The sequence below is a fragment of the Apteryx rowi genome, unplaced genomic scaffold (assembly GCF_003343035.1).
Source record: "Apteryx rowi isolate R43461 unplaced genomic scaffold, aptRow1 scaffold_5, whole genome shotgun sequence".
NCBI classification, from domain to species: domain Eukaryota; kingdom Metazoa; phylum Chordata; class Aves; order Apterygiformes; family Apterygidae; genus Apteryx; species Apteryx rowi.
In genome coordinates, this window is record NW_020450760.1 from 6,653,671 (window position 1) to 6,668,367 (window position 14,697).

At 41.7% G+C, this 14,697-nt stretch overlaps 1 protein-coding gene across 1 annotated transcript in view; it reads left to right on the forward strand.

Moving 5' to 3' along the window:
• Positions 1–1,264: 1,264 nt before the first annotated feature.
• Positions 1,265–14,697, forward strand: part of PRIMA1 (proline rich membrane anchor 1) — a 68,381-nt gene continuing 54,948 nt past the window's right edge. The window contains exon 1 of the mRNA XM_026079452.1: positions 1,265–1,381. Coding sequence (XP_025935237.1) covers positions 1,265–1,381 — 117 coding nt within the window. The remainder of the gene's footprint in view (positions 1,382–14,697) is intronic.

A 14,697-nucleotide genomic window follows, 5' to 3' on the forward strand; every position in this document is an offset into this window, starting at 1 on the left:
TTTTCTTAGAGTACAACGAAAAATAATTTATTATGCAAAACGGCATATGTTTCTATCAAAATCTTTTAATGCCATGTACATCTGATGTCCATGTGCGGTTAGAAAACAAAATTAAATACAGTGAATTTAAGAGGACTAAGATCCTCCAGGCGCTCTGTTAGTTTGGATATCTGAAGCTTTGAGTGCTTGAAGAGGCCTGATTTTCAGAGAGAAATTTCTCAGCCCTTTCTGGTGCTCAGATACCTGTATGTTGCCTTAGACTGGGCACTCAACAGTGTTGCTCAAAATCATTAGCTGTCTGTGAAAATCTTGATCCTTATATGTGGAGAACCATTTTTAGGAGAGTTTTATATAAATAAGTACATCACCATGTTAATATATAATTATTATATCAATATATAGCTCTTATCTCATACAAGAGGGTGCTGTGGACATGCTATATTTGTCTCCACTGAGCCTATTTGAAAGAAATATAGGGAGTTCTGAGGACTTGCTGAGGTGAGTAGATATTTGTTACTTAGAAGAGGGTATTAAGAGCCTGTGGAAAGAAGTAAGGGGTGAGCAATCCTGAAAAGAGGTGGCAGGGGGGTAGAAAACCTGAACAGAAGAAGTTTGAGAGTCTTTTCAAGAGAATCTTATTGTTGCTCTCTTTGGTAATCCAGGGGCAGCAGCATTTTGAGCTTGACACATTGCTGGGCTTGTAAAACATATGGGGGGCTGATCAGGTGTGTTTATCTTCTAATATAAGAAGTAGATTGTTTTGAAAGAAAACGGATACATAACCCTGCACAGATAGAGTTTTTTAATAAACCCAAGAGGARGGAGCATAAGCTGGTTTCTGAAGATACTGCGTGTCCTATATATTGCTTACTGCACTTTTACTTCTCAGTCCTAGTTTCATGGGAATTAACTCCAGGCAGAAATTAAATGGGAACTTTTTAAATGTTTAGACAAATTTAATGAGCCCATAGCAAACAACAGGACATTTTCTTCTGAAAATGATTTATCTCTTCTCTGTGGCTGGAGCAATAAATAACCTGCAAATAAACTCCGTACTCACTCATAAAATAAAATCCACATTAATCTCAACTATTAGAGACAACTATAAATTGAATGAAAGTGAAACAGAATAAAGACACTTTGAAAACAACAGCTACATCACAGGGAATGCAGCCCTGGGCAGACATCATGACAGAGCTGGCAGGGGTCAGCAGTGGAGAGGCCCTGGAGAACAGACTCTCAGGTCACCTTAGACAGTTTGGACATGGATCTGCACATCTCCATGAGCCAAGTGCAGATCCTGGAGATCACTGCAGAGAATAATTATCTCCAGTCCAGAAAGGAGATCAGTAGAAAAACTGAACTTTTTGTCACCAATAAGGTACACAAGCAAGTCATTGGAGAGAAGGAAGGGGGACATGGAGAACTTAGCAGAGGCTTTAAATTTTAACACAAGGTAYTATCAGTCCTCACAGTTCAACAGAACTGAGTGAGTCCACTTTGCCTGTTTGACATGTATGAGTCATGGGTGTGTATATGGTATGTGTGAGTTATCCTAGTTCTATCTTTTTGCAGCCAGCCTTTGGGGAGAATTTCATTATTTAAATCTTCTGTAAATAACTGGTTCTAAATCTCCTTTTTGGGTTAAAGGTCAGTGCTGTTCTTTTCAGGCTGGCCAATTTGGACAGAGGAACTTACAGCCAGTGCCTCCCACTGATGTCAATGGGATGGCATGGAAGAACAAGGAATTTTTTTCAGATTTGGAGGCTAAAGGTAAAACAAAGAGAAGTAATGTAGAATATATTGATATTTCAGAATTTTGGGGTGACCATTTTTTTACTAGATTACCAACTATGGTGAAATTCTTATAGTTTTCTCAGCCTGAATAAATGTATTGACCAGGGTTTCTTTCCATCAAAGAATACTGTATGTATTTATCTGTAGGTGCATGGCCTCCTAAGTCCTATAGRTGATACACAAGTTCAGTGTTAGATAAACATTCATAAACCCTATTGGACTGACATCCGAATGAGCCTCATTTGCTACCAGATTTGCAGCACTCAGATATTCTATGCTCCAAATCTGTCCTGGGTGAATTCCATTCCTGCAGCTCACCCATTTTTCTATTACGGCTAATCCAATTACCTCAGACTCTTATCTTCCTACCAGTGAGCACATATGTCATTTTCCTCATGCAAGTCATCTTGTAGAAAAGTTAATGAGCATATTTATGTGAGGGAAGTTATGGACCAAAGCGTTTAAGGGCATAGGAGTTTATTACCTTTGTGGAAAGCAAGGCGATACATTGATGGACAGGATGGATGCACACAATTTGAACAAATGTAAAGGAAGCCTGAATGAGTGTCCAAAAAAGGCCAAACCTCACCYTTGGCTCAAACAAGAAATAGTGCACTCAAATAAAAACGTACATGAGAGCAAATGATCAGCAGATTGGAGAAAGCTTTTGGGCAGAACTGTTCCCCCTTCCCTGAAGGTCCCCACGCAGCCATGCAATGTGCCAGTTGCTGCTGGTGGAGATCTTCCCATCCCTCAGAGGCCTGCAGGCTCTACTGGATCTCACCAGAACAGTCTGATTTTGTATTTGTGCATTCTCCCCTCGAATCAGATCAAATCTACTATAAATTTATTAAGTTAGAGAAGAGAAATAAGTGTAAAACTTTTTCAGAGGAAAAGAGAATCAGTCTTTTTTTKGGGGGGGGAGGGGGCACCTGAGCTAGTTACAAAAATGCGTTTAACCTGTGGCAGGTAGAGGATGTTAGCAAAGGTTGAGGTGCCTGAAAGCCTACACAAGCAGGTGTAGGCTCAAGTTATCCCACTGAAGCTAGGGTACAAAAATGCGTCCAGAGAGTTTGTAGTCTTCCAGCAAAGGAGAAATCATTCTGTGGCAATTAATTGTCTTTCTGCAGCTGTGTGGTGGTTTATTTTCCATGTTTGGCAGTGGTGAGTTCAGCTTCCAGAATCAAACAGGGAAATGGAATCCATTAACTGCTCATGTGAGGCAGCAGTACTTGGGAAGAAGCCTTATGACTGAGTTACATTCGAAAAGATGAGAAGGACGAGACCTGTATTAGCTGAGCACTTATCATGCTCCAACATCACAAAATAGGAGAGAAAAGGAATAATGCACATTTTAACAGTGCTGCCAAAGCCCATCAAAACCAGTGCAGGGGCAGGAGCAATTGCCCTGGGACTCTGGAGCCACTGCCCAGCTGTACCACCCACACCAGCAAGGGAGCGGAGCAGGGAAAAGTGTGTCAGGCAGGGGGTAGGGTGAGAATCAGCATGGGGTGACCACTAGGGCAAAAGAGGAGGAAAAAAGGGGAAGAGAACCAGTCTGTTTGCTCTGGAACCCAAACCAGCTCGTAGCTAAGTAGCTCTGCGTGGGATTGTCAGCATAGCTAATGCCAGATTATTCCAGCAAAAATGAGCATTGCAGGAATATATGCAAGTGCAGGATAAGAGAAGGGGAAAAACAGTATTCTGATAAAACAGCTTTGCTGCAAGCAAAGGCCTTTCACTTGAGTACAAACATTCATTTTCCCAAGCAAGAAATCATTCCACCTGAAAAAAAACATAATGAAAGAAGTGATAGGGTATACTGTCTTCAAGAACGTATTTTCCCTCCCATTAAGAGGACACATCGCAAAGACTTTTAAAAGGGCAGAGGGGTTGTATTATGGAAAGCAGCATGGCAGAAACAGGGCTTTTCCTGGTCAGGTAGGTCCTAACTCTGGTCAGGTCCCTTTCTGAAAGCCATGAAGGAAACAGACCCCTGCCTGCAATATCCAGTATACCATGGCAGCATTGCATTCCTATACTGCTGGGACAGGTGTGCAGAACTGGACCCTGTATTTCAGTTTACTGAACAGTTCTCTAGAGGCACACATGCTGCACTGCAAACCCTGTMCCTCATCTGGGAGTCTGGAGGACTGTCACTCTCACCTGGCAGATTTATTTAATGGAAACCAGAAAAGAGCAGCTAAGGAGCTGGCTAGATAGGCAGCATGGTGTTTCCAAGACAGATGAAGTGGTCCTTTGCAAAAGAAGATACTTTAAAGACAGAGAATCACTTACCAATTCCATTAATTCTTGCATTTTATACCCCCTCACTGGTTGCCTGTTCTGTTCTTTAAGACTGTAGGTGCACTGGGACAGCACTGCATATTACTTGGTATTTGCCCAGTGCCTTATCACATGAAGCCCCAATACAAGACCATCCCCAGGCTCTGCTGTAATAAGCACAAAGAAATAATATTCATTTCAGACAGATATACAGAATGCCTACTATAGCTCTGGATATGAAGAAAGCAAAAGGGATGGAGATGTTCATAAACAGAGAAATATTTCCTCTGATTATAGGTTTCCTCCCTGCTTATTACAAACAATTGTCAGCTATTCTTGCCTGTAGGTATATCAAGATTACTCATCACCAAGTTAGCAGCAAGGTGATCCACAGTTGCTTCTGTAATTTAGGTTTAGAGTTATTACAGCAGCACAAGTCAGAAGGATTAAATGAGAAGGAAGGTATATTGAATACAGGAAAATATTATATGCAAATTGTAGTTCTTCATGACTGAGTCACAAAAAATATGTATTCAAAATCTGTCATGATTTAAAGTTCTAACAATACAATGCTTTGCATTTATGTAATGACTTTCATAGGAGGATCTCAGAGTGCTTAGGAGGCACTGAGAGGAATGCAAAATAACATCAGTCTCACAAGGGGGCTTTGGGTACATTTCACTTTGAATCAGCAGCTAGTGGGAGGGAGATGCACTTGGGAATTAAAATAATGAAAAAGCTAAGGGACATAGGAAGTGTTAATACAGTCCTGGCAGTCATTAAAATAAGATTGGATCTTCAAACCCAGGGACAGATGAAGCAGTGTGAGGTCACATAAGCGATGTAAGTAGTACCACAGTGATAGTGTGGCTGTCTATCATTATCTCCTGGGGGCAAATGTTGCCAACGAATGCTTCTGAGGCTGTGTGTGTGTGTTAGGAGGGCACTGCACCTGGGTAAGCTATTACATATGATCACGAGCAAAGATCAGGTAACGTTGCCTCAATTATCTCTTAATAACACCTTGCACAGCTGTTTTCTCCCTCCACTGCAGAACCATACAGTCAGAGAAATGGATGGCAAGGTTCCCCAAGAAAACAGTGACTCCTGGGGGGTTCCAAAACATCAGAAGGAGACGGAAAGGAAAACTGCAAACTTAAAAAAAGATCATACACACTCTTCCCCCTCCTTCTCCACAGATGTGCACTAACTAACAAGCAAAAATCAGAAAAGATAAAAGCAATAACATTCAACACCTAGCCTACTTTGAAATGAAAACCATTGCAAAAACATGGCACAAGGTGATCCTTGGTGGTCTGGGGATCAAAAAGGACTGACAAAGATGGATCCAGTCCATCTTCTTGTCTCCAAGCAGGTTCAGCCTCTGTTGATCCTGACAGATGCAATTTTAATATCCTTAAAAACATCCAGTGATAGGGAACTTAAAACTAGGCTCAACCTACTTCTCTTTGATTATATCACAGTGTCTACAGGTAAGCATCAAATAAATATGTTGTGAACACTTTAAGAGGATGAAAAGTCCATTAAAAAATTAGGTGAACATTATGAGTATCAGCGGGAACACTCATGGGGCAATCGTCCGTCACTCATCACAGGAAGAAACAATCTTTCTTCAAAGAGTGCACAGTAATTTTGCAGCACTTTCTTTCATCCCATTTTCACAAAGCCTGAGCAGGGATGGTGGAAAACTGTGTTTCTTGAAGATAAAGATGATTGTCTGCTTCTTGGCCACGAGGCACCTCTGAAGTTTAGAGCAGGAGAGAGCACAACTGAAGCTGCCTGGAACAGAGTGCTGGCACCAGCATTCAGAGACATGGACACAGGCATCTTAACTGCTGTCTTCCTGGGACCTGGCGAGAGCTCTCAAACTGTTAGTGAGCTGCATGCAGACTGCAAGCTGAAGAGTACTCCAAGGTTTGTAGTTTGAAGTATGTTCTTCAGCAGGAACAACTACATACAGTCAGGTTGATTCAGTCTAGTCCTGTAAAAAGAGGGTTTTTTTCTTCTATCTAGTACATGCATTTGTTAAGATGAAGTAGGAAAAATGGACAGACTTGGGATTTGAATGTTTCCAATAATCAGAATACAGCAATATCATTTTAGAAAGCTGAAGATGGGAACTGAGATTTTATTTGTGGGAGATACATTTTTTAGAATGCAATAAAATCTAACTCCATTGCCTGGTTCAGAGCAAAACCCCGATTATCAGTGTGTTGAAACTGCAGACTGATAAATGCCTGCTGATGTTGATGGGCTTAGTAAGGGGAGATCTAATAGCTACATATGTATTTAAATAAGATTTTGACAGGGAAGCGATTCTGAGCCATAGTTGAAAGAGCTATTTGTTAGGCTCTTTTTTGCACAAGGAAGGTTACAAGGTGTTTCAGGCAGCATGTGGGTGGAGTTTTTGTTTTTGCTTTCGTTTCTGATAAAGAGTCAGTCAACACTACAAAGAGCCCTGTGCTCAGATGCTGTTCGCCACCCCTTCTCTAACAAGGTAACCCCATCTTGCCAGGCACTGGATTAACCTACCGTCTATGGACAACAGGCAGATCCAAGTATATCTGCATGCTGGAAAGCTTAGGCACCTATTCAGGTGTCTTTCTCCTCTTTCTTGAGATAAATAGGGACCTGCAGAATCTAAGAAATGATGACAGTGGCCAACCGGATTGGAGCACATTCCTTGTGGTGACATCAGACATAGATGATGCAAAAGACTTACAGAGCTGTGACAACCTGTAGAAGCCTAGAAGCCAYTGACAAACTGATGGATCTTCCTTCCTGGCTGCAGACAGATCTGTAATATATTTTCAGGAGAGAAGAGATGTATTGAATAATTCTGAATTAATCTTTAAAGGAAAGGCCTGCATTATAGACCAAATGGAAACCGGTTGGGAGAACTGGGAATTGCTATCAGTAATGCCACTGGGAGCCATCAGTGTTTGTCCCAGGGCAGAGTTTGGTTCTTAGTGTCCGAATGTTGTAGAGATACTCTCCATTAACCCCAGTGCTATCCAACTGCAGCAGATCAAAATGGTGAGCTCTGCTGCCAGTGGTGTCTTTGTAATATTCTCCTATTAGCTATGTCTAGTAACCAATCAATAGCTCTTGTTATGAGACAGATGGTCTCATTAGAGTCAGAGCTGTTCGGTCTGGCTCTTAACTTTTAACCTTGGCCAATATAAAATATTCACCAAAATTCTGTGTTAGACATGGGCACAACCTCRTATTTCTTTCCCTGCTATTAACAAATGTCAAGTTGTGACACTAAATCACATCTCACCTCACCAAAATGGATGCTGCATTTGGATATRTTGTTAAAGAATATAATGGACATATATAATGGTGTAATGGTATAATGAATTTTTACAGAAATCCACCATGGAGCTTATGGGTGAGAAAAGAAAAACAAAATTAACTCAGGGTGTGTTTCTACTAGTGTTTAGTTACAATTAATACCACCCTCATGATTCCTCCTGAAACCAAGGTCAGGTGCAACTCACCATGCTTGAGCAGAATTTAGTTTGGCAGAATTTAGGCCTTGTTTTGCTAAATGATAAAAAGTCYCCGTGTTGGCTGCCTGAAGGGGTGTAGGTTTGTATGTTTGCTACAGCCTGGTGTGAATGCTCTTGATAAGGTTTCTCTGCAGAGGAGGCCCCAAACCAGGCTCCCAGGGCAGCAGCTGACACGGTAGCTGATGGGAAGGGAAGGGAAGTCACCAGGGACGGGATTCCCTGGGGCAGGCTGTTTATGAGCACATTCAAACCATGGCTGTACAYGTATCTGAAAAAATTAAAACCAGAAACTAGTTTTACTTCAGCAGTTCACATAAGAGCATGCTTCTGCTCTTCCCTGGGTACATGCTGCCCCTTCATGTCTACATCCAAGTGTCTCAAAATCTTCCTGATGTAGCTTACAGGGTAGGTGGGATGGGGAATAGTGAATGTAAGTATGGGGCACACATTTCAAAAAAACTCATCATTATAAAGTCACTTTGTTTTCTCCTTTCAGCTACTGTCCATGTGTACACCTACACATGGGTAGGCGTACACTCCTCTTCCCCTCTCCTCTTCCCCTCTGTGATATTCCTCTCAGTTCTCCTTACACTATGGGGTAGTGCAGGATTTGCACAGGATTTTCACAATCAGTGCCCTCTCCAAAAAGATACAGGTCTGGTGTGCCCTAGCAGTAGAAGAACTGAGGGAGGCAGACCACTGAGACCATCTTTCTATCCTTTCCTTCCTCAGCTTTTGCTTGCAACTGATGAACGCAGTGGCATTTTGTTGCTCAGCAGTCTTCAGTGAATGCAGTCACTCCCTCCTTCCTTCACCCATGTTAGGCACTTGCTTGCCAAGTCATCTGCTTGGCTTTGCGTGGCAGATTTTGATCGCTTTCCACTCACCTGTAACGGAAATGGCAATTTCCTGGCCGTAAATGAAGTCCTCACACCTATTCTCCCATACACAAACATAGCCAGATAGGTGCTAAATCAAAATGGAGGGACTGCTGTCATCAAATTACAGATGAATCCCACTGACCAGCATAATAAGGAAAAAGAAAAAGAATGGTGAGAAACTATTTGCAAAGCTGGTTTTCAGTAGAGTGTTTCTGATGACTTTTATTAATTATTGAATAATTTCATACATTATTCAAGCTTTTCTTGCAGTTTCTCCTATCATCAAAACCCCTTAAGGACTGGAATCAATCAGGCAGCACATTGTGCTCCTGCCTCCTGTGTAAATGGTGGGCTCACATGCAGGGAGACAGGGACACTCTGGGTGTGTTATAGCTCTGCTTTGCTGGCCACTGTTTCTCCTGCTAAGTTGTGTTTGGAGCAATCCTGCCTGAGAAGTTCTTGGATTATTTCTGGGCACTCTCCTGACCTCAGGACAAAGGTCTGCATTAAAATGCAGAAGATATGAGCCAACCCTGATCTCTTTCGCTGTGCTTCCCCAGAGGATTTTGTACGCTGCTCCTCAGCATCTCACCCAAGTGCCTTGCCCGAGCAGCCTCTGTTTTGGAAGACAGGTGGTCAGGGTGGTCCCAGCCACAGTTACAGATTGGACAACCCTCCCCTGAGATCTGCAGACTGGCAGCTTTTTAAAATCTCATTCCTAATTTTTCAGATTAAAAATAGAGGTAACAGGTGAGAGAGATACAGGGCAGAAAGAGAAATCTATTTTCTATCAAAAGGACCATATTTAAAACATTTTTTGATTAAACATTGTCCAGCCTATGGACCTACAGACAAAGGTTTTAGTCACCAGAGCAATTCAGTCATATTTAGGCTGAGAATAGAAACTCTTGGACTCATAGTTTGGGGGAAGATTCTGACTCTTGGTGTTCACTAAAGAGACAATCAAAAAAAGATTTCACAAAACTTGACTTCAGCTTTCTTTTAATCAGATCAGTGCCTTTAGCACCTTAACCAAAATATTCGGAGGTTCCTACATGCAGGAGGAGTTAAAAAGAAGTCACGCTGACAGTTTTCTCTAGAAATTGTAATTCAGTCCTTGCCCTTCCACTGGAAATACTTACACTCTTGTAAGTTTGTTCACCCTCATCCTTGTCATCTATCCATTTCCATAGTAGTCTGGGCAATTATAGTTACTCTACTATAGTTACTCTACTACCTCAAGGGTAGTAGAGAAACACATCCTTAATAGTTGCATGGAATAAGCAGAGGTATTCTAGGGCTTACTAAAGTTTGACGAATAATTATCATCTGATCAGATATTTTCCAGTGGAGCAGCTACAGGCCATAAAGTATTAGACAATTGTACTGGATTCCACATTAAAGCTGATGAGGAATTCCACCTAAAACTGTATAACCAGCCCTGTGTTTTACATCAGACCTGCAAGAGAGTGAAATGGAATCCAAGAGTAAATGTGAAGGAAATGTCTTCATGCAATCTTTTGCCTGTTTAAATAACAAGCATATAATCTTCTGTAAAACATCTGCAAATGGCTGTAAAAACAGATGAAACCTAAGCAGTAATAAACACAGAGTGTAAGAATTGATATGGCACTGAGGTGAATCCTGCAAACTGAAATTTTTTCAGAATGTACGGACTTCATTATAATAGCCATAATGGACTAAGAAGGTAATACCTGTAAGGGGAAGTAAGGTGTTATAAGACCTATTGATATAGCTGGAAAAAACAGACATATTTGGGGCATACAAGGCCTTCCTCACATCTGGGACTTTCCCAGACACTTTTAATATATAATTCCACACATTTTTCCTTACATTTATGAATAAAGATCAGTGATGCTGCTGAGCAAATCCATTTGCTGAAGAAAACAAATCGTAACAAACTATCAAAAGTGAGTAAGCAGGAGGCCTGTTTATCACCGAATGCAGCATTTTAGAGCTAGAAAACTGAAAAGGCAAGAACAGGCTTACATGATGTATAGTCATAACAGAGGTCATTTCTGGTCATGAATACAAATCTGCAGTGTCCTATAATTTAAGGTGCTGGAACACAACCTAAAGATTACATGATGCAGTCTTATATGTTGCTCCTACTTCACTCCTCCTTTGAACTGACATAGATCCATTGATCTTGATGAAGGTATTCCTGATCTATACCAATGGAAAGGAGACACTTTGTCTTTAGTTTCTAGTTATAGGACAGTAGCCCATATTTATCTAGGAGAAAACTTGAAGAGCCCTGAATGCTTTAAAACTTAAAATCCACTTCCAGTATTTGATTAACTTGAGTTATTCAATATATCAAAAATAAAAATAAAAAAAAAACAGTTGTGTTAACAATTTATTCTAGATGTGTTTTGGCTGGGAATCTTTTTCCACTAAACTAGAATCACAGAAAAACTGAACGATCAAGTCTTCTAAAATCAAGTCTGTTATTTATATGTGTAAACACAATTACATTGTCTTAGGGTTATTCTGTATTGAGTAAAATACTTGGGATCATCAAGAGCAAACCCAACCCTTCACCCCCTGAAAATTACCTAAGACAGTGTCTGGAGAACTGCAAATTCCTCCACTGCTTTTGCTAATGTTGTGACCTTTATTAGTTTGTGGATGTCTAAAGACTCCCCTACAGGTTGTAGATTCCCATGTAGAGAATTTAAATTTACGGACAATAAATTTGCTTTTCACATGTTGAAAGCACTGCTTTACATAGATGGAGCAATAAAAAATATTTTTAAAAGAACATCAATAGTAATATTTTCAGTATGATCAAATGTTCAAAGTAAGGCAATAATGTGAATTTACCAGTCTGTTGATGGTATTTTAGGATCAACACTAGGAATGAGAACTGAGAGARACAGCAGGAGGCTTTGAATTCACAGTGCTGAAATGTTTTCTGTTTCTGTTTTGGCTAGTGTTTCACCAGGTCTAAAACTCTTCTTGAGCTCGTTGACTTACATCCAGAAATGTCATTAGCAAAAAAGGCTTAAATGGATTCTTCCAAGGCCTGACTGACCACAAAGCCCCATCCTGAGAAGTCATCTCCATCACTTCCTTTGCTTCTGACTCCAGCTAGAAGCCAATTTGAATGTATCAGAAGAGGTAGGAACAAATTCTGCCTAAAGTCAGATTGGTGAAAATCTATTGATTTTAATGAAGTTTCGACAAGTCAGCTTGGAATAGAACCTTCTCCTAGGTCCTCTGAACACTTGAATACCTATTGTAAACTCAGTCTATAGCATCAAAATAGCCTCTTAGAGTTCATTATAACCATTAAGGCTACTTAGATTAAAGGAGTATGGATAATGTTTGCTTGTACAGCTAATCAGTGCTGCAGTCCTTATAATGTTTCCTGAGTAGTCACTGTATTGGAGTGTTAATCATAATTGTTCTTATTATCAAGATTTGTTAAAAAAAGAGCAAACGAGATAAACTAATCTCCTCTTTGATAATCAAACCAAATATGAAAGGAAAAATAATAATGGCCATTATTCTGTTGAGTGTTGATGTGTGTTAAATTTTTCAGAGACCACTTGAATGATATTGCTTGCGTAGCCTTTTTCTGAAAAAAAAAAAAAATCCTTTCAAATAGCTTAAGTTTTTTTTATGAGCAGTGGCACTTAGTACTTATAAAGCGCTTGTCATCTCCAGAGCCCTAAGCCATAACCTAGGCTCGTGTATTGCTCACACAAGCAAAGAATCAGGCAGTGCTTTTGATTTCTGTGATGTGCTAAATACGCCTTGGAAGTCGGGACCCCTTCGCTACCTCAGCCACCAAACACACCACAGCCTTCAAGTAGCTAGATTTGGACATGCCGTTTTAACAGGTGAGAAAACTGGTGCAGATAATTTAAAAAATATGTTCAAGGTAACACAGGGAATCATGGTTAGAAATAGGATTACAGCTCAGGAAAGTGTGGTTCTGGTTCAGCAATCAAACCTGTTGCCAATGTCCATCTCAACATTTAAGTAGTGTGACTGCTACAGAAAAATCATCATGTACTTCCTTGCATCCACCCTGCTGCTACAAAACACATAACATGCTATTAAGCAAAACATATATAAAGTCTGTCATTGATTTAGAGCCTGCAGTTTTATAAGCACCATATTGTTTATCCTTCTTATAAGTGGGAAATATTCCTGGAGTCTTACTTTCTCTCCATRGGAACTACAGAACAGAAATCAATGAAATTAATGAAAAGCACTGGTACCATGTGGACAAGAACAGGACTCATGTTCAGCACTTTCTTCAGCCATTCAGTTTAATGGGAAATACTCCTGCATGTGGACAGCATGACTGGGGCCAGGGCTGGAGCCTGAATTTAATGCATCTGCAGCCCAGTCATTTTGCTAAGGGAGCTGCCCCTTATCAGTCCAAAACATAAAAGATGTCAACTACCTGGGCCAAACTCTGCTCTTATTTACATTGCAACAATATCCTGCATTGCACTTGCTTCTGCGYAACTGCAAGTGGAGTTTGGCCCTGGGTCCTCTGACCCCCAGTTTGACTTTGATCCAAAGGAACAACACTTAGAGACTGGAACTTGGGCAGTTGCKAATGGCAGGAAAATCTACAGTTCTTTTGACATTAAGTCATTGTAAACACTGAAAGAAAAGAAATCTGTGTTGCATTTTTTTTGGCGTACAACGCCTAAAGCCTTATCTCTCATTCTGTCAGGAACCAAGAACTACGTATACAGATGGTGCAATTTATTATGTTCTGTACTGTGACCAAGTGCTGAAATACCTTCAGGAAATCACCAGAAAGCCTGAAAAGCTTTGCTGTCTCTTGTGACTCCAGCTCAGTAAAACTATAATTGAACGAGCACAATATATTAAGCACTGTATGTTACACAGTAGACTGACAGAAAAGGACTTCATCTTTTTCAGCATCATTACAGAAAATATATTTGCTGTACAATTACTGCCTGTACCCAAGGTCATAATGTCTCTGTCTCTCTGTACTATGCCCTTACAAACSCATGCGATGGGGTTTACAAATAAATGCGTAGCCACAATGGGCCAAGTACAACTCAGGTGTAACTCTGTTAAATTTCAGTATGTTGTTCACATTTGCAGGATATTGCTGGGCCTGATTGTCCTCACATTTAAACCAGTGCCAGTCAGGACAGCAATGAATGGAGTTATGTTGGGGTAATGGTGGTGTGAAAAGAGAATTTTAGCCCTTTTTTTTGGAACAAGGGTTCACATATTTTAATTCCTGCTTCACTGAGCAGATTTTTATGAAACAGTTTTGCTTAACTTGGCTGAGTGGGTGCCAGAAATATAGATACAGACTAAAATCAGTATCCCAGAATCATTTATCTCTGAGTATGAAATATAAAGTGTGGGCCCAACATTTTGTTTGAACTCATTTGTTTATTTCATTCAAAGCACTGAAAATAGGACCCCTGTGCCGTTCACCCAGCAAAGGATCTGTATTAGCGTTTTCATATACAACAAATCCAACTTGCAGCAATGGCCACCATTCACAGAGCAGTGGTTTTGCTCATTAGCTGCTTCACTGAAAACAAACCCGTCTTCATCTTTGGTTTTCTGCACTGTTTCCTCTTTGCAAAGAGGCAAGAACGCGGTGCCTTTATAGTAAGGGATTCTTTATCCACTTCCCTGCAAGCGCTGTTGCATATTTCAGGGTGCTTCATTACCACAAAGAAGCATGAATGTCACATGCCTCCAGACACCGGGCTGGGGAAACAGAGCCGACAAGTTGCGCCTATTACAGGGCAAGCGTCACGCTGGGGGAAAAAGCGCCTGGTGGAAATCTGGGGCTGCGGGTCCTCCGGGACACCGCGCCGCAGGCTGCTGGGAGGGACGCGGGGCCCCGTGTCAGACCCTCCCGCGGGCGCCCTCGCGGCTCGCTTTTTTCGCCGGTACCGGCGGCGGCGGCGAGGGCTGCCCCGGGGCCGCGGCGCCCCGGCTCAGCCCCGCGGGGGGAAACCGGCGGCGGAGGGAGAGCCGAGGGGAGCCGAGTGCCAAGCGCACAGTGGGCTTGAAAAATCACTGCAGCAGCGGCGGCGGCGGGCAGCGGCGACCCCGGGCTGCGCTGGCAGCCGCCCCCGCCGCCCCGGCCCCTCTCCCCCCGCGGCCGGCTCCAAACTTTTTCCGCCGGCCGCCCCCGGCCCGGCCCGGGAGGG